The sequence below is a fragment of the Pleurodeles waltl genome, chromosome 6, assembly GCF_031143425.1.
Source record: "Pleurodeles waltl isolate 20211129_DDA chromosome 6, aPleWal1.hap1.20221129, whole genome shotgun sequence".
Taxonomy (NCBI): Eukaryota; Metazoa; Chordata; class Amphibia; order Caudata; family Salamandridae; genus Pleurodeles; species Pleurodeles waltl.
The window spans coordinates 401,053,396-401,080,502 of NC_090445.1; the positions used below are offsets into that span (position 1 = coordinate 401,053,396).

General features: G+C 44.4%; 1 protein-coding gene across 4 annotated transcripts in view; it reads right to left on the minus strand.

Annotated features, from left to right (window-relative positions):
• The window catches only part of LOC138299778 (cytosolic phospholipase A2 gamma-like), a 1,040,695-nt gene that overhangs the window by 447,038 nt on the left and 566,550 nt on the right, over positions 1-27,107 (minus strand). For all 4 annotated transcript variants that reach the window (XM_069238328.1, XM_069238327.1, XM_069238329.1 and 1 more), the window contains exons 10-11: positions 24,764-24,859; positions 23,458-23,484 (exon numbers count right to left, since the gene is read on the minus strand). In XM_069238328.1, coding sequence (XP_069094429.1) covers positions 23,458-23,484; positions 24,764-24,859 — 123 coding nt within the window. The remainder of the gene's footprint in view (positions 1-23,457; positions 23,485-24,763; positions 24,860-27,107) is intronic.

Below are 27,107 nucleotides of genomic sequence, written 5' to 3' on the forward strand. Positions count from 1 at the left end.
ACCGCTGAACAGAGCAAAGACCGCCATGGTGAAGACCGCTGAACAGGGCAAAGACCGCCATGGCAAAGCACCGCTGAACAGGCCAAAGACTGCCATGGTGAAGACCGCTGAACAGGGCAAAGACCGCCATGGCAAAGCACCGCTGAACAGGCCAAAGACTGCCATGGTGAAGACCGTTGAACAGGGCAGACACTGTGTGGGTATGAATAGGCCGCCACATCAGGCATCATTCTCCCATGTGCAGCTGGGACAGTGACAGGACATGTACTTTCAGGGGGAGACTCATCCAGTCTGGGCACCAGTCCCACCCAGTACCAGTAGAGAACTGCATCTACTTGCGAAAATGTGTCTTTGCACTCCCGAGGATGGTACAGTGGGCAAGCCACCCACTGTAGAGACTTGAGAGACTGTGGTTTTGCACTCCCCAGGATTGAACAGTGGGCAAGCCACCCACTGTAGAGACTTGAGAGACTGTGGCTTTGCACTCCCCAGGATTGAACAGTGGTCAAGCCACCCACTGTAAAGACTTGAGAGACTGTGGCTTTGCACTCCCCAGGATGGTACAGTGGGCAAGCCACCCACTGTAGAGACTTGAGAGACTGTGGCTTTGCACTCCCCAGGATTGAACAGTGGGCAAGCCACCCACTGTACAGACTTGAGAGACTGTGGCTTTGCACTCCCCAGGATTGAACAGTGGGCAAGCCACCCACTGTAAACACTTGAGAGACTGTGGCTTTGCACTCCCCAGGATGGTACAGTGGGCAAGCCACCCACTGTAGAGACTTGAGAGACTGTGGCTTTGCACTCCCCAGGATTGAACAGTGGGCAAGCCACCCACTGTAAAGACTTGAGAGACTGTGGCTTTGCACTCCCCAGGATGGTACAGTGGGCAAGCCACCCACTGTAGAGACTTGAGAGACTGTGGCTTTGCACTCCCCAGGAAGGCATACATGGGCATGGAGCCCTGTCGTGGATCTGGCTTCGCATTCATCTGGCTAAGGTGCCCCCCCTTCCCTTCCCCCTGAGGTGCCTGTACTGTTTCTATCTGATGCCCCGGCAGTGTTCTCTAGGATTTTGGTCAGGTATCTATTGTGGGCGTCGCCCATGCCTTTTTGGACTGTTGGTGCACGGACATTGTTGTGTACATATCTGCACTACTTTGTGTATTGTATATTTAATTATGACAGATTTCGTGATATATATCAGTATATTTTTTTTTGAGTAGTATATTGGCACAATACAAAGTTTGACCGCAATTCGCTTTGTCTTTGCATTCTTCCGGGGGGATTGTGGGTTGTTACTGTGATTTTTGTGACTGCATTGGTGTGTATGTTGTCTAATGCGAGGGTGGGGGTGTTTGGTGGGTGTCCCCCTAACTTTTGCCTCCCCCCTCCCCTGTGTCGTAGATGCAGTACTCACCGGTATCTTCTGCGCCGACGTGCTGTTGGTCGTAGATGAGCAGAAATACAAGGGCAGGTAAGATTTGTAGTTCCGGCTCCATGGTGTCCTCGTTCCTCGTGGGATGTGTTAAGGTGAGCGTTTTCCCATAGCAGCAGCTGTTTCCGCCGTCTTTTTATCCACAGTGAATCCGCCCCGGAAAAGGTGGCAGATTGGTGTGTTGTGATAGTGTGGGCGGTACATTGTCTTCCGCCTGTCTGTTGGCGGTTACCGCCGTGCTGTTTGTCTGTACCGCCGTGGCGGGCGGTGTGTTAAAGTGGCTGTCTTTGTTGGCGGTTTCCGCCAGGGTCGTAATTCCCCTTTTTTGTCCGCCGTCCTGTTTGCGGTATTACCGCAGCTTTAACACCGTCCGCCAGGGTTGTAATGACCACCTATATCTTTTATTTATCAATGCATGCATTCCTTATCTTATGGAATGCGTTAGCGATGCTCCCAGGTTGGGAGGGCAAAAGATTCCATGTCTGTTATTCGCAGATGATACGCTGTTAATATAAAAAACTGCTTCTGGCCTCTCTAATTCGCTCATGAGGTTTGCGACCTTTTGTAAGGATCATGGCCTAGAAATAAATTCTATAAAAACTAAATACATGTCGTTCAGGGAGCAAAGCAAAAGGTGAGGAGACCTATTCGCTTGGAGGGTGTTACTCTGGAGAGAGCAGGTGTTTTTAATTATTTAGGACTAAAATTGGAAGATTTACACAAATGGCATGCCCATCTACAGAAATCAGCAATGTGCCTGAAACAAAGGGCGGGTGGCATTGTGAGATTTGCAGCAAGATCTCCCAGATTTGCTATGACTCCCACTCTAGAAATATATAAATCTCAAGCAAAGGGGGGAGCCTTATATAGAGCTGAGTTGTGGGTCCACTGCAATCTGGAAGACTTGGCAAAGGTGGAAACATTTTTTGTAAGATGCTGCTAAGGGTTCCATCTAGTACTCCATCCCTGCCAATCCGAATGGATTTAAATCTCCTTCCTATTAGCCAGATTGCCGACCTAAGGCCACTGCTGTTCTGGATTCGACTGTGGACATTAGATTCTCTCATTCCATATAGATCAGGGTTGATTAACTTAACGAGCACCAATTCTGTTACAAAAATTAGGTGGTGTTCCCATATAATGCAGACCTTTTCTTCTCTTGGCCTGGGTAATATTGGAAGGACCCTTTTTCTATCCCATAAAATGCTATCCAGATACTGAAGGACGCATTTTGGCTTAATGCTCAAACTTAGCACTTGGCAGAAGCTTCCTCTTCCACCATGATTGGCAGCTTTTTTCAAATCAAATGCCATTAAGAGTTTGAGCACTTTATGGATATACACTTTCCCCATTTGCCCGCGCTCTGTATAATAGATTTAGAATAGGGTCCCTTCCTTGTGCACCCTAACTTATAAATGGTCAAATACAATTGATAAGTCCAAGACATGCCCAATGGGTTGTCAGATTGAAGAATCCTTGACCCATGTTCTTTTTCAATGCCCTGCATATGCTAAGCAGAGGGCACTTTGGATAGTTCCTTTATGTAATCGCATGGGCCTTAGAAATTGTACACCGGCTTTGAGGATACTCAAATCGGACCCATCTGTGTTACTGGTGTGCTCTCTGGCAAAATTCCTTGAATCTATTTGGCACTTTAAACTCGGAATCTTAAAAGCAAAAATTAAGATATAGATATGAGTAATAGGCAATGTAGTTTTATAGTTGTGTAACACAAAGGTATGGTTAGTACTATATCTTAGATAATGCTCAACTATCATTGTACTCCTCTATCATATTTGCACATTTAGGTAAATTTGTAGGCACTTTATTCCGTTTTTTAACTTTCAGGATTCTAGAGTATTATTTTAAATTCTAATCTTTTTATGTCTTATTTTTATCTTTTTAAATGTTTTGTATTGTGCTTTTATGGTACATTTTTACCGAAATAAAGCTGATTATGATGATGTTATGGTTTTAAGTAACTAAACAATAAACCTTTTTACCTATCACTAAGGCCTGGGCAAAAGGGAATTTAATAAAGGAGAAGTTCTTTAATGTGCACCCATATTATGATCCAAAATGATGTACCCCAAAATATGGACACCCCAAAGTTTAGCTCAATCAGATTTCCCACATTTCTCTGGATTGGAGAGGTGTTAAACCTCAATTTTGTGGGGCAATGTGTCCCCATATTAAGGCTCCTCCAAAGTATCAAAAATCTGAAAAATGCAGGCCATTAAGTGATTGACTGGGGCTATTCAAAGCTGAGTTCTAGATCAATTAAAACTTGAAGGGTTCCTATTACAGAATGAAAACATAAAGCAGTACAGGGTTAATGCCATGAAGGCTGATAAATGCAGATTTATACAGAGTATTCAGTAATCAGAAATTATTCAAAGTCTGAAATGGGCAGCAAAATCATGAGAAAAACAGACAGTATTCCTAGCAGCATTTAGGACATCGGGAAATAATCTGGCTCACCCCTAAAATAAAGGGGATTTATACATTATTTTTGCACATGAAATTACAGATACCACGTACTCACTAGGATTTGATAAAACGTAGTATTTCATCATCAAATCAGAGCTCAAGAAAAATGAATGTTACTTTGCCTTCACACCTACACACTACATGAATAAATATTTAGTACCCTCTATGCTAATGTCATCTGGAGATGCTAGGACATAACTGGATAAATGAACAATAATGAGTTATGTGAATGAATCGAGCACAGTAAACCAACAGAAGGACTGTGTAAATGTTTCAAATCATGGCGGAACAGGTGAAAGTTTGTGGAGAGAAGACTAACAATAACAGTGGAAATATACCTGTACATTTCAGCTTGATTGCCTGCTTCAGATTTTGCGAAGAGAGAAGGTGGGCAGGAGGAAAACAGTGTGAGTGACAGCGATGACTTCTATCTTGGGCTAGATTGCATTAACAATAAATTGTGGCCTAATTAATATACACAAAAATGGCATTCTTCACATCATACAAAATTAGTTTCAAAAGCAATGACATTGCATCAGTCTATATTTGTGAATTTGAGTATGAAAATGTAGTTCTGCACAATATTAAGGACACAATTTATAAAACTCTCTTATACTTCTGGAACCCTAGCTGCCACCTAAGAAATCACATTTCTCTCTCCGTAAAATCTGGAGTGAATGAGAGGATCTGCCAACTCTCAAAGGAGTACACGCCCAGCTCGTTGCTCATATAGTTGGGGGTTTTACTCCCGAGGCCTGAGTTTGAAATCCCAGGTTGTTTCTGCAACATTCAGCTTAGCAACAAAAGCAAAAGTATCATTTTACATAAAAGCAACAAAATTGGCACCTTAGTAACTCTGCAACCAAAGACCTTTCAATCAGCTTTGAGAGTGCTTCTAGTTTTTAAGATCCAAGGGGTGGGGTTGCACGGACAATGTAAAAGTTATGATATAAAAATATTGGAGATAGACAAAAGCAATCAAAAAAAGGGCCACCCTCAGCTTCCCTTTAGTATTAGCATACTTACACAAGACAGGGGAGAGTAGCAGCTAGCAAACTCTAACCCTCAGGAGAATAGGTGATTAGGAGGATGTAGGAGGCTGGCCTGGCTTGTAGTGGGTACCAGAGGTACTTACACCTTGTGCCAGGTCCAGTTATCCCTTATTAGTGTAGAAGAGGTGTTTCTAGAAGCTTAGGCTGATAGAAGGTAGCTATGGAAAAGCAGCTTAGGCTGAACTAGGAGACATGTAAAGCTCCTACTATACCACTGGTGTCATATGCACAATATAATAAGAAAACTCAATACACAGAAGTACTAAAAATAAAGGTACTTTATTTTTATGACAATATGCCAAAAGTATCTCAGTGAGTACCCTCAGTATGAGGATAAGTTATATACACAAGATATATGTACACAAACCAAAATTATGCAGGTAATAGCAAGAAAAGTAATGCAAGCAGTGTAAAGTTACAATAGATTTCAATAGGAGCACATAGGTATAGGGCAACACAAACCATATACTCCAAAAGTGGAATGCAAACCACGAATGGACCCCAAACCTATGTGACCTTGTAGAGGGTCACTGGGACTGTAAGAAAACAGTGAGAGTTAGAAAAATAGCCCACCCCAAGACCCTGAAAGTTAGGTGTAAAGTGCACCTACTACCCCCAGAGAGCACAGAAGTTGTGATAGGGGGATTCTGCAAGAAGAACAAACACCAGCAATGCAACAACAGTGGATTTCCAGACCTGAGTACCTGTAAGACAAGGGGACCAAGTCCAATAGTCACGACAGTGTCGAGAGTGGGCAATGCCAGCTGAGGGTGCAAGGAAGCTGCCACCAGTTGGAAGAAGCTTGGAGTTCTGCAAGAAAGAAGAGGACTAGGAGCTTTCCCTTTGGAGGATGAATGTCCCACGTCGTGAAGAAGCTTGCAGCGGTGTTCGCATGCAGAAAGACTGTAAACAAGCCTTGCTAGCTACAAGGGTCGTGATTAGGGTTTTTGGATGCTGCTGTGGCCCAGGAGGGACCAGGATGTCACCACTTGGATGAGGAGACAAAGGGGGCACCCAGCAAGTCAGGCAGCCCTCACAGAAGCAGGCAGCACCTGCAGAAGTACCTGAACAGGCACTTGGAAGAAGAGTGAACCAGAGTCCACCCAAAGTCACAAAAGGGAGTCCCACGACGCCGGAGGACAACTCAGAAGGTTGTGCATTGCAGGTTAGAGTGTCAGGGACTCAGGCTTGGCTGTGCACGAAGGAAATCCTGGAAGAGTGCACAGGAGCCGGAGCAGCTGCAAATCATGCGGTACCTAGCAATGCAGTCTAGCGTGGGGAGGCAAGGACTTACTTCCACCAAACTTGGACTGAAGAGTCACTGGACTGTGGGAGTCACTTGGACAGAGTTGCTGAGTTCCAGGGACCACCCTCGTCATGCTGAGATGGGACCCAGAGGACCGGTGATGCAGTCTTTTGTTGCCTGCAGTTGCAGGGGGAAGATTCCGTCAACCCACGGGAGATTTCTTCAGAGATCCTGGTGCAGAAAGGAGGCAGGCTACCCCCAGAGCATGCACCACCTGGAAACAGTCGAGAAAGCCGGCAGGATGAAGCGAAACAAGGTTGCTAGTAGTCGCCTTGCTACTTTGTTGTGATTTTGCAGGTGTCCTGAGCAGTCAGCAGTTGATCCTTTGGCAGAAGGTGAAGAGGGAGATGCAGAGGAACTCTGATGAGCTATTGCATTCGTTATCTGGTGACATTCCCAAAGCAGAGACCCCAAATAGCCAGAAAAGTAGGTTTGACTACCTAGGAAGGAGTATTGGCTACCAAGAGAGGTAAGAGCCTATCAGAAGGAGCCTCTGACGTCACCTGATGGCACTGGCCACTCAGAGCAGTCCAGTGTGCCACAGACACCTCTATTTTCAAGATGGCAGAGGTCTGGGACACACTGGAGGAGCTCTGGGCACCTCCCCTGGGAGGTGCAGGTCAGGGGAGTGGTCACTCCCCTTTCCTTTGTCCAGTTTCATGCCAGAGCAGGGCTGGGGGATCCCTGAACCGGTGTAGACTGGCTTATGCAGCGATGGGCACCATCTGTGCCCATCAAAGCATTTCCAGAGGCTGGCGGATGCTACTCCTCCCCAGCCTTCACACCTATTTCCAAAGGGAGAGGGTGTTACACCCTCTCTCAGAGGAAATCCTTTGTTCTGCCTTCCTGGGCCAGGGCTGCCTAGACCCCAGGAGGGCAGAAACCTGTCTGAGGGGTTGGCAGCAGCAGTTGCAGTGGAGACCCCTGAAAGGCAGTATGGCAGTACCCGGGTTCTGTGCTACAGTCCCGGGGGATCATGGAATTGTCCCCCCAATGTCAGAATGGCATTGGGATGACAATTCCATGATCTTAGACATGTTACATGGCCATGTTCGGAGTTACCATTGTGACGCTGTACATAGGTAGTAACCTATGTACAGTGCACACGTGTAATAGTGTCCCCGCACTCACAAAGTCGGGGGAATTTGCCTTGAACGATGTGGGGGCACCTTGGCTAGTGCCAGGGTGCCCAAACACTAAGTAACTTTGCACCCAACCTTCACTAAGTGAAGGTTAGACATATAGGTGACTTATAAGTTACTTAAGTGCAGTGGTAAATGGCTGTGAGATAACGTGGACGTTATTTCACTCAGGCTGCACTGGCAGGCCTCTGTAAGAATTGTCAGAGCTCCCTATGGGTGGCAAAAGAAATGCTGCAGCCCATAGGGATCTCCTGGAACCCCATTACCCTGGGTACCTCAGTACCATATACTAGGGAATTATATGGGTGTACCAGTATGCCAATGTGAATTGGTAAATTTAGTCACTAGCCTGTTAGTGACAAATTTGGAAAGCAGAGAGAGCATAACCACTGAGGTTCTGGTTAGCAGAGCCTCAGTGAAGCAGTTAGGCATCACACAGGGAACACATACAGGGCACATACTTATGAGCACTGGGGCCCTGCCTGTCCGGGTCCCAGTGACACATAGACTAAAACAACATATATATAGTGAAATATGGGGGTAACTTGCCAGGCAAGATGGTACTTTCCTACACAACCCCCCCCAAACAATGGACAAGAAGACTAGCCATGACCTGATGAGTCTTCATTGTCTAAGTGGAAATATCTGGAGAGTCCATCTGCATTGGAGTGGGTACTCCCAGGTCTATGTTCCACTGTATAGTCCATTCCCTGTAGAGATATGGACCACCTAAACAATTTAGGGTTTCACCTTCCATTTGTTTTAGCCAAAGTAGAGGTTTGTGGTCTGTCTGAACAATAAAGTGAGTGCCAAACAGGTATGGCCTCAACTTCTTCAGTGCCCAGACCACAGCAAAGGCCTCCTTCTCAATGACAGACCAACACTTTTCTCTAGGGGTCAACCTTCTGCTGATAAAAGCAACTGGTTTATCCTGGCCCTCAGAATTCAGTTGTGATAAGACAGCCCCTACCCCTAATTCAGATGCATCAGTTTGAACAATGAATTTCTTGGAGTAACATTGGCTTTTTAGGACAGGTGCAGAGCACATGGCCTGTTTGAGCTCCTCAAAAGCTTTCTGGCAGCTAGCTGTCCACAATACCTTTTTAGGCATCTTTTTATTGGTGAGCTCATTAAGTGGGGCTGCAATGGAGCCATAGATTTTAATTAATCTCATGTAATACCCAGTGAGGCCTAGGAAGGCTCTCACCTGGGTCTGGGTTGTAGGGGGAACCCAATCCATGATTGTCTGGATTTTCCCCTGAAGTGGTGCAATCTGTTCTCCACCTACCAGGTGTCCCAGATAAACAACCTTTCCCTGCCCTATCTGGCACTTTGAGGCCTTGATAGTGAGGCCTGCCTTTTGCAGGGCCTCCAAAACTTTCCAAAGGTGGACCAGGTGCTCATCCCAGGTGGAGCTAAAGACAGTTATATCATCTAGATATGCTGCACTAAAAGCCTCCAACCCTTGCAGGACTGTGTTCACCAACCTCTGAAAAGTGGCAGGTGCATTCTTCAACCCAAAGGGCATCACTGTAAATTGGTAGTGCCCTCCTATAGTTGAAAATGCAGTTTTAGGTTTAGCATCCTCAGCCAATTTGATCTGCCAATACCCTGCAATCAAATCAAAGTTGCTTAGATACTTGGCAGATGCCATTGTATCTATGAGCTCATCTGCCCTGGGTATAGGGTGAGCATCAGTTTTTGTTACCTGATTGAGACCTCTGTAATCAACACAAAACCTCATTTCCCTTTTTCCATCTTTTGAGTGAGGCTTTGGTACAAGCACCACAGGACTCGTCCATGGGCTTTCAGAAGGTTCAACCACTCCTAGATCAAGCATTTTCTGAACCTCTTGTTTTATGCAGTCACTGACATGGTCATGCTGCCTATAGATTTTACTTTTGACAGGCAAGCTGTCTCCAGTATCAATTGTGTGTTCACACCAAGATGTGGTGCCTGGCACAGTTGAAAAGAGTTCAGAAAATTGTCCAAGGAGTTTTATGCAGTTGTCTTTCTGTTCTGCAGTCAGACAATCTGCCAAAACTACTCCCTCCACTAAAGCATCCTCTTTAGTGGAGAAGAGATCAGGAAGAGGGTCACTCTCTTCTTCCTGTCCTTCATTTGTTGCCATGAGCAGGATGAGATCAGCCCTGTCATATTAGGGTTTTAGCCGGTTGACATGAATCACCCTAAGGGGACTCCTGGCAGTGCCCAGGTCTACCAGATAGGTAACCTCACCCTTTTTCTCAACAATTAGATGGGGTCCACTCCATTTGTCCTGGGGTGCTCTTGGGGCCACAGGCTCCAATACCAACACCTTCTGTCCTGGTTGGTACTGGATCAGAACAGCCTTCTGGTCATGCCATTGCTTCTGGAGCTCTTGGCAGGTCTGAAGGTTTTTACTGGCCTTTTTCATGTACTGAGCCATTCTGGATCTTAGGCCAAGTACATAGTCCACTATGTCCTGTTTGGGAGCTTTTAAAGGTTGTTCCCAACCCTCCTTCACAAGTGTTAGAGGACCTCTTACAGGGTGTCCACATAGGAGTTCAAACGGGCTGAAGCCCACTCCTTTCTGGGGTACCTTCCTGTAAGCAAAAAGGAGGCAAGTTAATAGGACATCCCATCTCCTCCTGAGTTTTTCATGGAGTCCCATTATCATTCCTTTGAGAGTTTTATTAAACTTCCCTACCAGTCCATTAGTCTGTGGATGATAAGGAGTGGTAAATCTGTATGTTACACCACATTCCTTCCACATAGCCTTCAAGTATGAGACATAAAGTTGCTACCCCTGTCTGATACAACCTATTTTGGGAAACCCACCCTGGAAAAGATTCCCAGGAGGGCTTTTGCCACTGCAGGAGCTGTAGTGGTCCATAGAAGGATTGCTTCAGGATATCATGTGGCATGGTCCACAACCACCAAGATAAACCTATTGCCTGAAGCAGTAGTAGGGTCAAGGGGGCCAACTATGTCAACCCCTACCTTTTCAAAGGGGACCCCAACTACAGAAAGTGGAATAAGGGGAGCCTTTGGTGTGCCACCAGTCTTGCCACTGGCTTAGCAGGTCACACAAGACTTACAAAAATCGTTTGTGTCCTCTGACATTATAGGCCAGTGAAACAGGGGGACAAGCCTTTCCCATGTTTTGATCTGGCCCAAATGCCCAGCCAAAGGAATGTTGTATGCCAGAGTTAGGAGGAACTCTCTGTACTGCAGGGGAATGACCAATCTCCTGGCTGCTCCAGGTTTTGGGTCCCTTGCCTCTGTGTACAAGAGGTTGTCCTCCCAGTAAACTCTATGTGAGTCACTGACATCCCCATTTTGCTGTTTGACAGCTTGCTGTCTGAGACCCTCTAATGTGGGACAGGATTGCTGTGCCAAACTCAGCTCTTCCCTGGCAGGCCCCTCTCCACCCAAACGTTCAGCAGTGTCTGCTGCCAGCTCATCTGGTGAAGGTTCTGCACAGGGAGGAAATTCTTCTTCCTCAGAAGGAGAATCATCTGTAGAGGGAGGGATAGTGAGTAGGGATTTACCCTTGCTACCCCTAGCTTTAGGGAGCACTTGGTCCATTGTTCCAGGATCCAAGTTACCCTGTCCTTTTTGCTTTTTGGCCTGAGCCCTTGTCAAAGCACAAATATGCCCAGGAATGCCCAGCATTGCTGCATGAGACTCCAACTCCACTTCAGCCCAAGCTGATGTCTCGAAATCGTTCCCTAGTAGACAGTCTACAGGTAAATCTGAGGCAACCACAACTTTCTTATGACCAGTAACCACCACCCCCCAGTTGAGATTCACAACAGCCATGGGGTGGCTAAGAGTGTTGTTATGAGCGTCTGTCACTTGATACTGCTGACCAAGTAGGTGTTGTTCAGGGTGCACCAGTTTCTCTATCACCATGGTAACACTGGCACCTGTGTCCCTGTAGGCCTGAACCTCAACACCATTTATTAGGGGAAGTTGCTTGTACTTATCCATATTAAGGGGACAAGCAACCAATGTGGCCAAATCAATGGCACCTTCAGAGACTAATACAGCCTCTGTGGTCTCCCTAACAAGACCAACCCCAACTAAATTACCAAAAGTGAGCCCAGCTACTCCCTTGGATTGGCTATTAGTAGGTTTGCTCCCACCACCACTGCTATTACTAGGGGCACTAGAATTTGCAGTAGGGGTTGTGGTAGTGGGAGGTTTAGTGTTTTTATTTGGACAACTGGCATCAGTTGTCCAATGGCCTTTGACTTTACACAAATAACACCAGGGCTTTTTAACTTGATTTGAAGAGGATTTGGACCCACCACCCCCACCAGAGGATTTTTGTGGGCCTGATGAAGACTCAGTTTTACTTTTGTCCCCACCCTTGTCAGAAGACTTACCATCCTTCTTCTTGCCGTCTTTGTCACCCCTTGTATGAACTTTTCTGTTCACTCTTGTTCTGATCCATTTGTCTGCCTTCTTTCCCAATTCTTGGGGAGAGGTCAGATCTGAGTCCACTAGATATTGGTGTAACAAGTCAGACACACAGTTATTCAGAATATGCTCTCTCAGAATAAGATTATACAGGCTTTCATAGTCAGAAACTTTACTGCCATGTAACCACCCCTCCAAGGCCTTCACTGAACAGTCAACAAAGTCTATTCAGTCTTGTGAGGACTTTTTTTCTGGTGTCTCTGAACTTAATCTTGTATTGTTCAGTGGTTAAGCCAAATCCATCCAAGAGTGCATCCTTCAAAACTGCAAAATTGTTAGCATCACTTTCTCTAACAGTAAGGAGCCTATCCCTACCCTTTCCATTGAAAGATAGCCACAATATTGCAGCCCACTGCCTTTGAGGGACCCCCTGTACCATACAGGCCCTCTCAAGTGCAGCAAACCACTTGTTGATGTCATCCCCCTCCTTGTAAGGGGGGACTATCTTGTGCAGATTCCTGGAATCATGCTCTCTAACAGGATTACTATCAGGAATACTGCTCTGCCACCATGGGGTCCCAACCCCAATCTCTGTCTCTCCTTCTCCAGGTGTAGGGATTCCCTATCTAGAGCCAGCTGTTGCTGTTTAAGCTTCAGTCTGGTCTCTTCCACTCTCAACTTTTTGAGTTCCCTTTCTAACAAGTTGTCTTCAGGGTGGGTGGGATGGGAATGCTTGGACACAGAAAATAAATTGGAAACCATAGAGGGAGATCTGTCCCTAACTGACTGGACTCTAATAACCTGGCCTCCAGGAATGAAGACACCACTACTATGATGGGAGCTTCCATTACTACCAGCATTACTAGGTGGCCTGCTAAGGGGCAGATTTGGAACAGAATCCTCCCCACCTCCCTCAAGGAGATCCCATGAGTCAGAATGAGAGCCATCTATTAACTTCTCATTTGAAGTGCCTCCTAGAGACTCATCATTTACAATAAGCATGTTATATAGAAACTCTTTTGTGGGGTTCTTTCCTATCACTAAACCTCTATCTAAGCAGAGACTCCTTAGGCTCTTGTAATTCAAATTGTCATAGGTAGTATTGACCATTTTAAGACCAGACTCTACATCAGACATGATAGAAGAAGGTTTAGAGACAGTGAGAAGGAAGAACAAGTTTCAGAACTTTTTAAAGAACAGAGAAAAAAACTTTTTCTAACTTTTTAGAAACTTTTAGAAGTTTAGAGAAACTTTTCAGAACTTTTGTAAAAAGTTTGAGAGAAGAAAAGCAAAACTTTTTGGTTAGGTGTACATACACTGAACTTGTTTTGTATATTATTCTCTTATGAAAAGTACACAATGACAACGTAGGAGCCTGTCCTGGCTTGTAGTGGGTACCAGAGGTACTTACACCTTGTGCCAGGCCCAGGTAGCTATGGCAAAGCAGCTTAGGCTGAACTAGGAGACATGTAAATCTCCTACTATACCACTGGTGTCATATGCACAATATCATAAGAAAACACAATACACAGAAGTACTCAAAATAACGGTACTTTATTTTTATGACAATATGCCAAAAGTATCTCAGTGAGTACCCTCAGTATGAGGATAAGTTATATACACAAGATATATGTACACAAACCAAAATTATGCAGGTAATAGCAAGAAAAGTAATGCAAGCAGTGTAAATTTACAATAGACTGCAATAGGAGCACATAGGTATAGGGGCAACACAACCCATATACTCCAAAAGTGGAATGCGAACCACGAATAGACCCCAAACCTATGTGACCTTGTAGAGGGTCGCTGGGACTGTAAGAAAACAGTGAGAGTTAGAAAAATAGCCCACCCCAAGACCCTGAAAGGTAGGTGTAAAGTGCACCTACTACCCCCAGAGAGCACAGAAGTTGTGATAGGGGGATTCTGCAAGAACAACAAACACCAGCAATGCAACAACAGTGGATTTCTGGACCTGCCTATCAGAAGGAGCCTCTGACGTCACCTGATGGCACTGGCCACTCAGATCAGTCCAGTTTGCCACAGACACCTCTGTTGCCAAGATGGCAGAGGTCTGGGACACACTGGAGGAGCTCTGGGCACCTCCCCAGGGAGGTGAAGGTCAGGGGAGTGGTCACTCCCCTTTCCTTTGTCCAGTTTCACGCCAGAGCAGGGCTGGGGGATCCCTGAACCGGTGTAGACTGGCTTATGCAGAGATGGGCACCATCTGTGCCCATCAAAGCATTTCCAGATGCTGGGAGAGGCTACTCCTCCCCAGCCTTCACACCTATTTCCAAAGGGAGAGGGTGTTACACCCTCTCTCAGAGGAAATCCTTTGTTCTGCCTTCCTGGGCTAGGGCTGCCTAGACCCCAGGAGGGCAGAAACCTATCTGAGGGGTTGGCAGCAGCAGCAGCTGCAGTGGAGACCACTGAAAGGCAGTTTGGCAGTACCCGGGTTCTGTGCTAGAGACCCAGGGGATCATGGAATTGTCCCCCCAATGCCAGAATGGCATTGGGGGGACAATTCCATGATCTTAGACATGTTACATGGCCATGTTCGGAGTTACCATTGTGAAGTTGTACATAGGTAGTGACCTATGTACAGTGCACATGTGTAATGGTGTCCCCGCACTCACAAAGTCCGGGGAATTTGCCCTGAACGATGTGGGGGCACCTTGGCTAGTGCCAGGGTGGCCACACACTAAATAACTTTGCACCCAACCTTCACTAAGTGAAGGTTAGACATATAGGTGACTTATAAGTTACTTAAGGGCAGTGGTAAATGGCTGTGAGATAACGTGGACGTTATTTCACTCAGGCTGCACTGGCAGTCCTGTGTAAGAATTGTCAGAGCTCCCTATGGGTGGCAAAAGAAATGCTGCAGCCCATAGGGATCTCCTGGAACCCCAATACCCTGGGTACCTCAGTACCATATACTAGGGAATTATATGGGGTTACCAGTATGCCAATGTGAATTGGTGAATTTAGTCACTAGCCTGTTAGTGACAAATTTGGAAAGCAGAGAGAGCATAACCACTGAGGTTCTGGTTAGCAGAGCCTCAGTGAGACAGTTAGGCATCACACAGGGAACACATACAGGGCACATACATATGAGCACTGGGGCCCTGCCTAGCAGGGTCCCAGTGACACATAGACTAAAACAACATATATACAGTGAAATATGGGGGTAACATGCCAGGCAAGATGGTACTTTCCTACAGAGGACGATATCCCGTGTTGTAAGTGTGAATACAGATGACCCTACCCGACCGTCTCATGGAGCCTGAATTCTCAAGAGTTATAGACCATTAACAGGAAAAGGTCCTCTATAGTCTGTGTGATGTGCAGACCAACATTAAGAACTGGTACATATAATAATCTGTAGAATTCTCACAGATGTAGTCAGTCCTGAAGAAAGCCTGCTGACCCTGAGTGGCACTTGAGATAGACGGAAACATGTTGACCTTATTGAATTATAGTCGTTGGGGGTCATTGCACTCTTTATACATCACTCTGTTTTTATCCCAGCTAAAGGACCTTACTAATAAACAAGAAGCAGGGTCCCAAAGGCTTTTTTACCTTGCATTTAGGATTTAGTAAATTTAGTAAGAGATCCTCGTAAAAAGTATGTTGAGCCTTCTTCTCACACTAGGTGCAGTGGGTGAGGATCCAACAAAGAAGCATGCCACTGGTGGCACCAGTGGGTGAGGTTCCTACTAATATATCAATGTGATGCAAGGGTCGCACTGTTTGTTTTACCCAGGTACAGATCCCTTTCCACGTTGGTATATATTAACACCAGCGATTTGGAAACTCATAACATTTAGCGTTTGCTGGCTGGGCACTCCCTTCTCTTGTGTAAACAATGTAAAAGGTAAGCAGGGACCTGGAGCCTCTTTTCCCCCCATTCATGGTGTTCCTGAAGGCTCCAAAGGCAAAGGTCGCAAGGGCATCCCCAGGTGTTGCGAACTGTAAGGTAGGGGAGCAATGCTACACTTGTGACTTCTATCACCGCACTTGTAGTTTTGCCTAAGTGAAAAGTGTAAGGAATAAGAAATGTAGCGAGTAGCAAATTAAAACATTACAACTGGGGGCTATTGACCGTTATGATTGGCACCAATAGATTTAAGGACCGTGAAGGTCCTTAGCTCTTATGTAGCCATTGACGGTAATCAACACTCTGCCTGATAATCACAAGAGAATCTTTGCAACGAATTTAACCTATGGAAAATGTAGACACCAGACGGTTTTAAAGTCGATTGCCCGCCTGTCATTTAGGACCAAGTAAGATTTCCTGTATCAGCAAGCTGGGAGTTCTAGCCGCTTTTGATAAAAATGTGTTCCAATTGAGTGCCGAAATCACCACAACTTATGTTGCATGAAATTGCAGCGACCCTGGCTCACTACTTCACCTTCGGAAACGCTTCAAACCATACTATGTGTGCCCTCCGAAGCCTTGGCTATCGAACTTCTGTCTCTCCATCGACACAAGCCTACGCCATATATTGGCGTGGGCATACATGATGCCAACGTGTAACAGAGAGTCACGATTTTTTAAGCAAAGTATTTCAGTTTGTCGCTCTGAGAACACCCTTCGTGTGAGACAGTGCATTTTACAAATCTACATAGCACAATAAAAGTTCATCAGGTAATTTAAATATGAAAATACAATTCTCATACATTTTTCGAAAAAGCCGCCTAGGGTTTATAAAATGTTTGAATTTACAGTGATTCAATAACACGTTTGTTGCTCTAAATTCAGGGAGCAACATATTATGTTTTTGGCCATCTGGGGACCTACGTTTTACACTGGATAAAATACTCCCAATGTTCAATTCACCCCAGAGCTCCATGTCTTTGTAAAGGCCCCCACACAATTGCCTCGTGCCTTCATGTAGTCATGCAACTGCTAAGAGAATTGCAACATCCTTGTATTGTACTTTTGGGGGTATATTACACCATATATTAAATTATGTTAGTAATCGCTATTGCCAAAACACTTCATGGCCTGACCAACGTATGTTAGAACATTATTGCCATTTTTGATTTTTTTTTGGAAATATTACTTAGTTTATTTGTAACAGGGACACATTATGTATAGCAATTAAGCAAGTCAATAATCATATAAGTTTTGATTTGGACTTAAAACTCCTGGGATAAAGGCAGGTTTACTGAATCTTGTCGCTCTTTACCTCTGCACACATGTCTAAGTGATGATTTAAATTAAAATGAACACTGATTGCAAGTGGGATCGATAGATACGAATACAGTAAATACGAAACCATGAGGTGAGGTATTTCCAGGGATCAGTTAAGGCCCCCCTTTATGAGTTTTTCTTATGGAAATTAGGAATTTACATTTTGAATGTGGTCCTTTCTGTACCACTGTGTCCTGGATAGAAAGCTACTGATCATTTTCACTCAATACATTTTCAAGATTTTTCCCACGGGAAATTGCGGTGGTGCAGTAATAACCATTATTGTTGGAATGCGGATCAATGTCCCTGACTCCAAGTTTTAAAACATCATTATAGTGATTGCGGTATATACCTGGTGTGGAAAATAAAATGTTCCCTTGAAAGATGAGGGATCACGTGCAGAAATTGTTGCTTTCTGCACCAAGTTCTGCATGTATGTATCTGAATTTACCACATTTTTGTCACCTATTGCAGCAGTAGAAGCAAATCTTGTTCTTTCCATCTGTAGATGTTATTCCTTGTTCACTGGCATCAAGGTGCTTTTAATTGCAAGTTATTTATCTGGTGTGGTAAATATCAACAATTCTGAGTTTTTGAAGAATATCATGAAGATTGAGAAGCTTTGCTCACCTAAAACCACATGGCATGGTAAACATCGTACACTTTTAAACTGTTAAACATTGACAGTCTTGACCTGTTAAAATTTAACAAAGGGTTAGGTATTTAGCCCATCCATTCATTACAGGGGGCCTGAAATACTACCCAAATCCTACTTCCAACCCCTTCACATACAGGAGTTTGCTCAGACATTGAAAAACACAGACTAACTCATAATCAAGGCAAGATTGGGTTAAAATTTTAATGTGCCATTTTTTCGGTATCGTGGATCATATAAACTTTGAAGGGCATACTACATCAAAATAGTGGCTATGCTCTTAGCAAATTGGAAATTAGATTAAATGAGCATGTTTTAGATGCTTGCAGGACTGAAAAATAAAAGAAGAGGCATTTGCAGCTTTGGGATTTTGAGGCCACAGGAACTACAGTTAAAAACAGTTATTGGCAATGACAAAGGTCTGACTTTAAAGGAATGTTGTATGGTAATATGAAGCATTATCAGTATACAGCGTGGGAAATTATATGTATTTGTGTGAAAGCAAAGAAAGGTAGAATAATATTGCTGTATGTAAAAAGGTCAGGTAACAGTAGCACTGTCAAGCTAGACATAAACATTACCTTTTCAGCCCTATTTTTCATCCCAATACTTACTTCAGTGAGGTTTTTCACCCCTACCCAAGCCCACGTGTTATATCCAGATCCAATCTAAAAGTTCCACTTAACCCCTCCCCTCACTCCTCCCTTTCCTACCCTTCAATTACCCTATACCAATGTAAAGGCAAGTATCCCAGAAACCAACCTGTTTTTTAGGTCTGTTCATGTCCTGATCTGTTCCTGTCAGGTAAGCCCTGGGAGGCTGGGCCTCCTGGGGTTGATTCATTCCCCTCCATTTGTAACCTTGTAATGGCACTGTGCTGGGCACTCTGCTGGGGTTTGGAGGTTGTTGACCTGGAGGTGCTTGGGTTTGGTGGGCTTACCTTCTTGCCCTCTGTTGTGCGCTCTTCATTGTGTCCAATAGTCGGCTGGACTGCTGCCTTTGTAATGCTTCTCTCTGCGTGTAGTCACACCTCATGCTTGCTAGGCCTGAGGCCTGTTTTGGGTTCCTGGGTGCCATTGTTGGGGAGTTTCATGGTGCTTATTCTATATTGCCGGGACCACATTGTGCAGATCTCACGGATTGGTGTCAGTTCTACAGATTCCTTCCAGTGCACAGAGGGTCTGGCATGTGTCTCTTTCGACATGTTAATGGCCGATTTGCTTCTGTGCCATTGTGTGGTGGGAGGCCGCCGAGGCCTTGTTTCTCGTTATTGAAACAGGCTTCCCCAGTCTCCATGGAGCTCTTTCCTACGTTGTTCACTGGCACTCTACTGGTTACGGTAATAGACCCTCACACTGAATGTTGAGAGTTCTGCTCCAGGTGCATCTGCAGTCATTTTCCTTTACACCCTTCTGCTTTTGTCTGGAGTTTCCAGAGGCCTAGGGATTCAGGTTGCGGTCTCTCAGGTTTTATGTTGAGGGTTCTATTCCTGGTGTGGCTTAGCCTTTTTTTTTGGAAAAAAAAATAGTAGTAGATAAAAATAACAAATGAGAAAAGATGAATTGATCTATGCAAAAAAAAACCCAGAAATACATGTTTTTCTTTTTGGCATTGTTACAATCATGTCTTGAGTCAATGCTCTGCCTGTTTCATATTTTGCAGGTTTTGTGTAGGCTTTGATTTGGTCTACTTGGGGTCCTTTTTGTACTTAAATTCAGTTTGCTCCCTCCTTCTCTGTCATTCTCGTCATGGATCACAGGAAGTGATCAGCTAAGTGCCACCATTGCTCGAGTGACGCACCACAGGGGCGGAAACGTCCTCTGTCTGAGGAGGTTCTTCCTAGCTCCTCTCATGGCCTAGGTCTTCCAGAGGATCAATTTCAACTGCTTCTGGACTCACTCTCTGATGCCTTTTTGAGATCTTAAGACTCTGGAGGTTCACATTATTCTCCCTCCTCTTAAGTCTCCTCTTTGATGGTGTCCTCGCCTTCCTCTTCCTCTTCCTGGCCTTCTGCAGAATATGATGAGGATGTTGACTCTCCGGTGGCGGAGGCAATGCTCTGCTCCAAATTTGTTCAAAAGTCAGATCTTGTGGCCTCATTCTGCTATTCGGAAGACAACCTGGTATCCCTATGGAAAACGACATCCCTGGGCTTAGTTCTGGTCGTTCCCAACAATTTCATTCTCGCCCTCCTACTTCACTGGTGGTTAACAAGGAGGTGTTAGACCTTCTTCTGTGGGAATGGAAAGATCCAGAGAAGGCAGACTTCCCTTGGTTTTTGACTTGCCTTTATCCTCTGGCTAAGGGTAATCTTGAGTTCCCCTCTTCAAGGAAGATTGATCCCTTTCTTTCTCATTTGGCTAGTTTTCCGCCCATTTTGTCTGAAGAGGTTCCCATTTCAGATTTTGTGGACTGTAGGGTGGAGGCCTCTTTACATAGTCCTTTTCAGGCCTGAATCTGGCTCTTAGGGCTGCTATTTATACTCTCAATCTTTGGTCAAAGAGTTCCATCTTCTGACTCTGGCACTACAAGAGGGAGTTAACTGTTCATCCTTGTTTTCTCATATGGAGACTCAGGCCAAGTTTCTGGCGGATGTGAATTGTGATGTGTTCAAGGCTTCTGCTTCTGCCATGGCTTCTTATGTCTCTGCCCACCGACATGTGCATCATCATGATTGGAAGGTGGATCCTGCCAGAAGTCATGGGTGCTACATATGCCCTTTACTGGCAGTCACCTTTTTGGTGATGATTTGCAACCTATGCTCCATAAGGCATTTAGAAACCAGAAGCATGCCCAATTGTTTCCATCTCATCCCACGGTTGGGCCTTCGAGAAAGGTTCCCTCAAAGAGACGTTCTTGAGGTTTCTCTGAACGTTCCCACTCCAAGTCTAAGTGGTCTTCCTCATTTCCTGCTCATTCATTCTCCAAGCCTTAACCTCCAAAGCCTGGGAAGCGCTCCTGACTATTCCACCCTTCTAATGGGAGGTTGTCTGGATGCCTCTCTTCCTACTTGGAAAAGTCATATTTCAGATGCTTGGTTATTACGTATCATCTCAGAAGGCTATTCCCTAGACTTCGAAAGCCTACCTCCTCCTTCGGGTATTGTGAAGTCCCTTTCCGGCACCTCTAACATGTCAGCTCTGTCTCTGGAAATTGTGGATCTTGTCAGCAAATGTGCAGTGATTCCTGTCCCGATGGGGCAGCAAGGGAAGGGATTTTACTCATTGATCTTTCTGGCTCCCAAACCTGCTGGAAAGGTTCAGCTCATTTTCAATCTCAAACAACTGAACCAGTTCCTGAGGAAGCCCCAGTTCAAAAAGGACACTTTGCAGCACATTATTCTGCTAGTTCGCCCAGGCGAACGGCTTGCCTCCTTGGACTTAACAGGCGCCTATCTTCCCATTCCCATTGCTTTTTTTCCATCAGCAGTTTCTCCACTTCTGACTCCAATTCTTCCACCTGCCTCTTGTCGATGGATGCGTCTGACGGTTTGGCTTTTGAAAGAAGGGGTTTGTGGTTGCAAGGTCTTTCCTCTCCAGTGTTGGCTTCCATTCAACACTCTCGTAAGGGGTCTACTAGGAAGGTCTATGCTCACCATTGTTCTTCTTTTGTTCGGTGGTGTGTAAGTAATTCTTTGGATCCTGTTTCTTGTACCGCCTCTGAGTTTTTTCAATTCCTGCCGGATGGGTTTCAAAAGGGTCTGGCAGTGTCTACATTGAAAGTCCAATGGGCTGCTATTAGGGTCCTTCATTCCCCTTTTGGTATGCCTGAAATGCTTCCTTTTGGTTATCGCCTTCTTAGGGGTTTTTTCTTTGTTAAAGCCATGAGTTCGTTCTGTGGCTCCTGCATGGGATCTGCCTTTGGTTCTTCGGGCTCTTCAGTCTGCTCCTTTTGAGCCTCTGGATTGTGTAGATTTGAAATATCTTTGAAGGTGTTCTTCCTGGTGGCCATCACCTCTGCTTGTCGGTTGGGTGAACTGATCTCTTTGTCTGTCATTTCAGTTGTTTTCTGATAGGATGGTTTTGTGTTTGGGTCCTGGCTTTCTTCCCAAGGTTGTTTCTTCCTTTCACCATGCCAGGATATCACTCAGCCTTCTTTTTTCCAGATCCTGCTACTCCTGAGGAGGAATCCTTATACACTTTAGGTGTAGTGAGAGCTGTGTCTATTTATTTCTCTCGCACTAAGGATTTTCGCCAGTGTGAGAGTCTTTTTGTGAACTTTGGTGCCTTCCATCGTGGACTAAAAGCTTCTACTCCCACTCTGAGTTGTTGGATTTGTTCTTTGATTTTCCCTGGCTTATGATTCTCACCATGCCCCTCTGCTAGGTGGTACCCAGGGGCATTCTATGAGAGGCATGGCGGCTTCCTGGGCGGAAGCTCAGGGCATTTCCATTCTGGACATTTGTCAGGTAGCCACTTGGGCCACTTCCTCTACTTTTGTGTCCCATTACTGGTTGGATGTGCTTGATCCTGTGGCCTTTGGTTGTCGAGTGTTGGCTACTATTGTTCTGTGAACAATCTGATCTCCTGTTTACTGCCCTTCTGGTTTGCATTAAAAGTGTTCTGCATTATTCAGTGGTTTCTGGCTGTATTTTTTGGGAGTTCAGTTTTTGCTACGGTATATCCTCACTGAAGTAAGTATTGGAGTAAGAAATAGGGTCGAGGAGGTAATGGATTCATTACTTACAGGTGAATCCCATTACTCCAAATACCCTGTTTCTCGTACCATTACTTATGTCCCGCCCTCCCCATTCTGTCCTAGATTACAACCTGACTCCTTTGTTGTTCTTATGCTTTGAGATGTTCCTGGTTGTTTTGTCAGCTTCTTGCCCTTATACTCTTATAGGGTAATGGAGGATAGGAAAGGGAGGACAGAGGGGAGGGGTTAAGAGGAAATTTTTGATTGGATATGGCTAAGGCTCATGGGCCCAGGTAGAGGTGAAACTCTTCACTGAAGTAAGTATTGTTAAGAGAAACAGGGTATTGGGAGAATTACCAGTAAGTGCTGAATTCATTCATGTAGGTTAATGACTGCCCACCTACCATCTGTGCTACTGTCATTAGAATAATACAATACATTATCTAGTTATCTAAGACACTTTAATAGTATTACAATGCCATGTGTATGCCCCTGAAAGCTCATCCTAGGTAGCTGGATAAATAAACATGGCAAGCACTTTTTTACAACAGCACACAGCTTTGTCTCAATCAAGACAGTATTCCTGGATCCTTTTGTGTGGGCGGTGCCAAAGCCCCTTTATAATGATACTCACATAATTGTTTGGTGACAGCTGTGCTGTCGAGCCAGACCATAATGAACTAGTAGGAAAGAATAAGAGGACAGCTTCATGAATTATCAACTGTACTGAATTTGCCAAAAGGATCATAAATTCAGGAAGAATGTCATTCAGATTTGGGAAAGGATCCTTTGAGTCTTTGATTCTGTAATGCTTTGGTATATCAGATGTCATGTATTTTTTGCTAAGCTCATACTTATATTGTGGTAGACTGTGTGCTGTGGATTTTAACTGAATTTTATGTTTTAATTGAATACATCAAAACAGGTACATATATATAAAAAGTTAACTAAAGATGGACTTTAGGCTTCCTCCTCTGTCCTTCTATTGTATTTTAATCCTTGTTAGATTTATTGGTTTGAATTGAGGAATGCTAGATTTTTGCATAATCCAAACTGCAACAAAATGCAAAATGAATATCGCGAACTGCATTTAATTTTTGATTAGAGATAAAGACAAAATAGATGAATCAACTTACCAGCACATGATTTCAGGCTTTTTACCTCTGTTTTGCAAAGCAAGCAAAGGAAATAGGTCAATACAGATTATTTTTCATACAATGATATATCCTTTGATCACATTGTTTGCTAGACAGGGAGCAGTATGCAGTATATAAAGTAATCACAACTAAGCTACCACAGACAAAGAATGGGACGTCAGGCCTTCTTATACGTTGCCTAAAACAAAACAATATTGAAACCCAGTACCAATTTGATACTGTCATTTATGCTTTACAATCTCTATATTAACCAAAGATGTAAGCAAAAAACATATAGCAAGGTATTTTCTAAATAGTTTTGCCTACGGGTGCCATAAGCTCCTGTCGTACGGGGTCTTCCATGGATGGTATTGTGACTAGTTTCTTGCAAGCTTGGCCTCTAGTGCCTGTAACGGTGGTCGGCAGTGACTTTACAATGTAGATTTGTGTGAACAGGATGTATTTTAGTCAGGAGTGGCCCATGTTTCCATGAACATCACTGAAGTGTAGCCATCACTGCTTGTGAAGATGTTCATTAAAAAGGTGCAAGTGATGCATTTAGTGGTGGTTACTGAGTGGGATGTGTAGTCATCACTACATTGATATATAATCATAACGGGGTACTAGGAGACGCCACTGGATTGAAATGTTATAATCAGGTGAATTGAAGCCATAAAGGGGGAGAAATTATGTGGATTTCAAATGTGGCTGAAAGGCAATTTGACATAATACTTTTATTATATGTTGTAGATGGCCACAATGGCATGTGTAGGAGGGGATACGTGACATTTATCATATGAGAAGTGACGCCGACAAAGGATTAGATGAGAAACCTTCAAATGATAAGATATTGGCCTCCGAGTGCACGCGTAGGGCACATACAGTCTCTGAGAGGTATGACGATGTGAAAGTTTTGACTACATCTCTGAACTAAATAGGAAAATAAAACCTCAACTTGGCTGTGTTTAATATTTAGGGCCAGTGAGTTTTACCATAGCCTTGGTTTCTCAGAATGTAATCACTGCAATGAAAAGGGATGCATATGATAGGAATATCTAGCTGCGGACACTTATATGGTGTCATTGTCCCTTCCTGCTTCCTTCTATCTGTGGCTCGCTTTGAGAGTTTGATTTGTTTCATTGCATCCCCCGTCTACAAACTGTTCTTTTTGCACCACAGCATGTCTTCCTCAGGACTACTTTCTCTTAGGACAAATGTTCTTTAGTACTTGCATGCATACACAGCACAGTTTCAGAACTGTGCAACAAGATGTCTGCAGTTAAAAATATGAAGAACAAACCCTTACGTATTTGCCTATCTTCTTCTTCTTTTTCTTTTTCTTCTTCTTCTTCGTCGTCTTCTTCTTCTTCGTGTTTTCCACTAAACCAGCCCAGGATGTAATCTGAAAGAAAAAAGTGTACACAATCACCTAAAATAAGGACATTGTTAACCCAAATTTAAATGTTCCATTTTCAAGTACTACTCTAGTCAAGATACAAAAATGGTCATATAACTTAAAGAGCAATAAATAATTCAACCATTACTTCATTTAGGACAAGCTATAATAACTGACATAGAATATATATCATAGAATGCAGGAGTTTTAAGAAAACTTTAAACAGCCAAATACACCAATTTATTAGGCAGCATCAGCTAGTCTGTGCTTCAGAAACATGATGTATAAATTAACTTAACTTTTCAGGCTTTTAGTGCTATTATAGAATGGTAGTGGTTAGCCGGCATGGCAGAGGTAGTGGAGGGACAGTTGCATTAACAACAGTAAAAACAGAACAAAAAAGTTACTCCAATAGACATAAAAATATTTTTCTAATTATATTGAAAATTTAGAGATGAATAATTGTAAATATGGATTCCAAACTTTAAATATTTATTTTTCCCCAGCAATTTTCAAATCCGAAAATAAATTGTCAGAGGATCTTCATAGTTACCGCAAACATATATTACTGGTCACAGTATAGTTTTTTCTTAATCGGCGTGATACCTAAGAGTGACTTAAATGCCCAATATAACAGAACCAAAGAATGCATGCATTATACCGCGCAGAAGTGTAATATCTGACAGCACTGCTACCGTTGTGACTAGTGGCCAGTTATCAATCAGAAACATACAACAATGGCACAGAGCCGGCCACGGAGGTAATAACAACATGTAAAACAGGTGATAAAAGCAAAGACATCATGAAGGAAAAATGAGCACAAAAGTGGAAAAAAGAACAAAGGGGGAAGGAAAACAACAAGAAACCAATAATATTAAAGCCGCCGCTAAGTAGAATTTAAATCTCAACAGGAAATAACAATACAATGCACTCTGGCTGGAAGAGGGGGAACCATTTAACCACTAGAGCCCATTCAGCACCATCCTCATCAGTCATAGTCAGTCCCAGTAAACAGCATCACATCCACTGAGCAATCGATATCTCGGGAAGAGCAGTGGAATAGCAGTGGCCCTCATCACTCGTCAGTTGAATCCTGTTCTAAGCGGTGGGGGAGGGGGAGGGGTGCAACTTCCCACGGCATCAATACTCGGGCCATGCCTGCTGGTCAAGACTACACTCGCCCTGAGCTACCTCCTGCCTTACCAATGATCCTCCTCACTCAGTCCTTTTCTTCAAGTTGCGCCACCATCCCTGTAGAGAGAGCCCTGTGGGAGATTTCCAGACCATAGGTCTTCTGGCAATGATCTTTGCCAGATCTGCAAACCTGCTAGTAATTAATCCCCTTGGCCCTGGGGAGCACTTCCAGTAGGCAAACTGCCGGGACTACCTCCAGTGATCAGTCTATGACCCTATTGATCAAGTGGGTTGTAAGTGCTGAACCATCCACATCATATGGTAGAAGTCACCGTCTTCCAGTTTACAACCTGAGCAGATGAAGTAGGCCCTGGGGAATATGAAAGTAATAGGTTCATTGGTCACATACACTCTATGTAAATAATAGTATTGAACCAACTTTAAATGAGCTTTCGGTGAACCCAGTAGTAGATGGCAGCACATTAGACCAGTTAAAGTCCATCAATGGCTGGCACATGTCTGCCACCCACCGCTCATGGACGTCACCCACTTGAGGCCAATGTGACTGTGCAAAGTAGCAGGTAATCGTGCTGAGGAATCTTGCATTCCTCACCTTGGTCTTGGAAAGTTCTTAATCTCCCACCGGGGTAGCAGTCTCTGAGAGAGGCCATATCATATCGACTTCAGTCATGCAGCCCGGACTAGTAACTACACATTTGAGCTGTGCTGCCAGATAACAAAGTTCAAGTAATGGGACAGCCATACGGCCTTCGTTGCAATGTAGTTTGGCCCGAGCAATCCTATGTCGATCTGTTTTCCCAAGGGAGGTACGTCAGTAGGCCATCCACTTAACGGTGTAGTGTCCTGCTGGACATGTTCTAGTGTTCCACCAGCCACTCAGCAGAGGGTTCGTTTTACACCCCCCCCCCACACCCATGCAACACAGACCTCACCAGTTAGGTGTCCTTGCCAATAAAAAGGGCCAGGCCCATGTGCCCGAGGCCCGTTACCAGAACAGCAACCATGTGTCTGCGTCACCTCATTTTACTAGCATGAGGGCCTAGGGCCCCCAACACAACAAACGGAACAATGATTTGGAGAGACGGATAGGTAGGGCGTA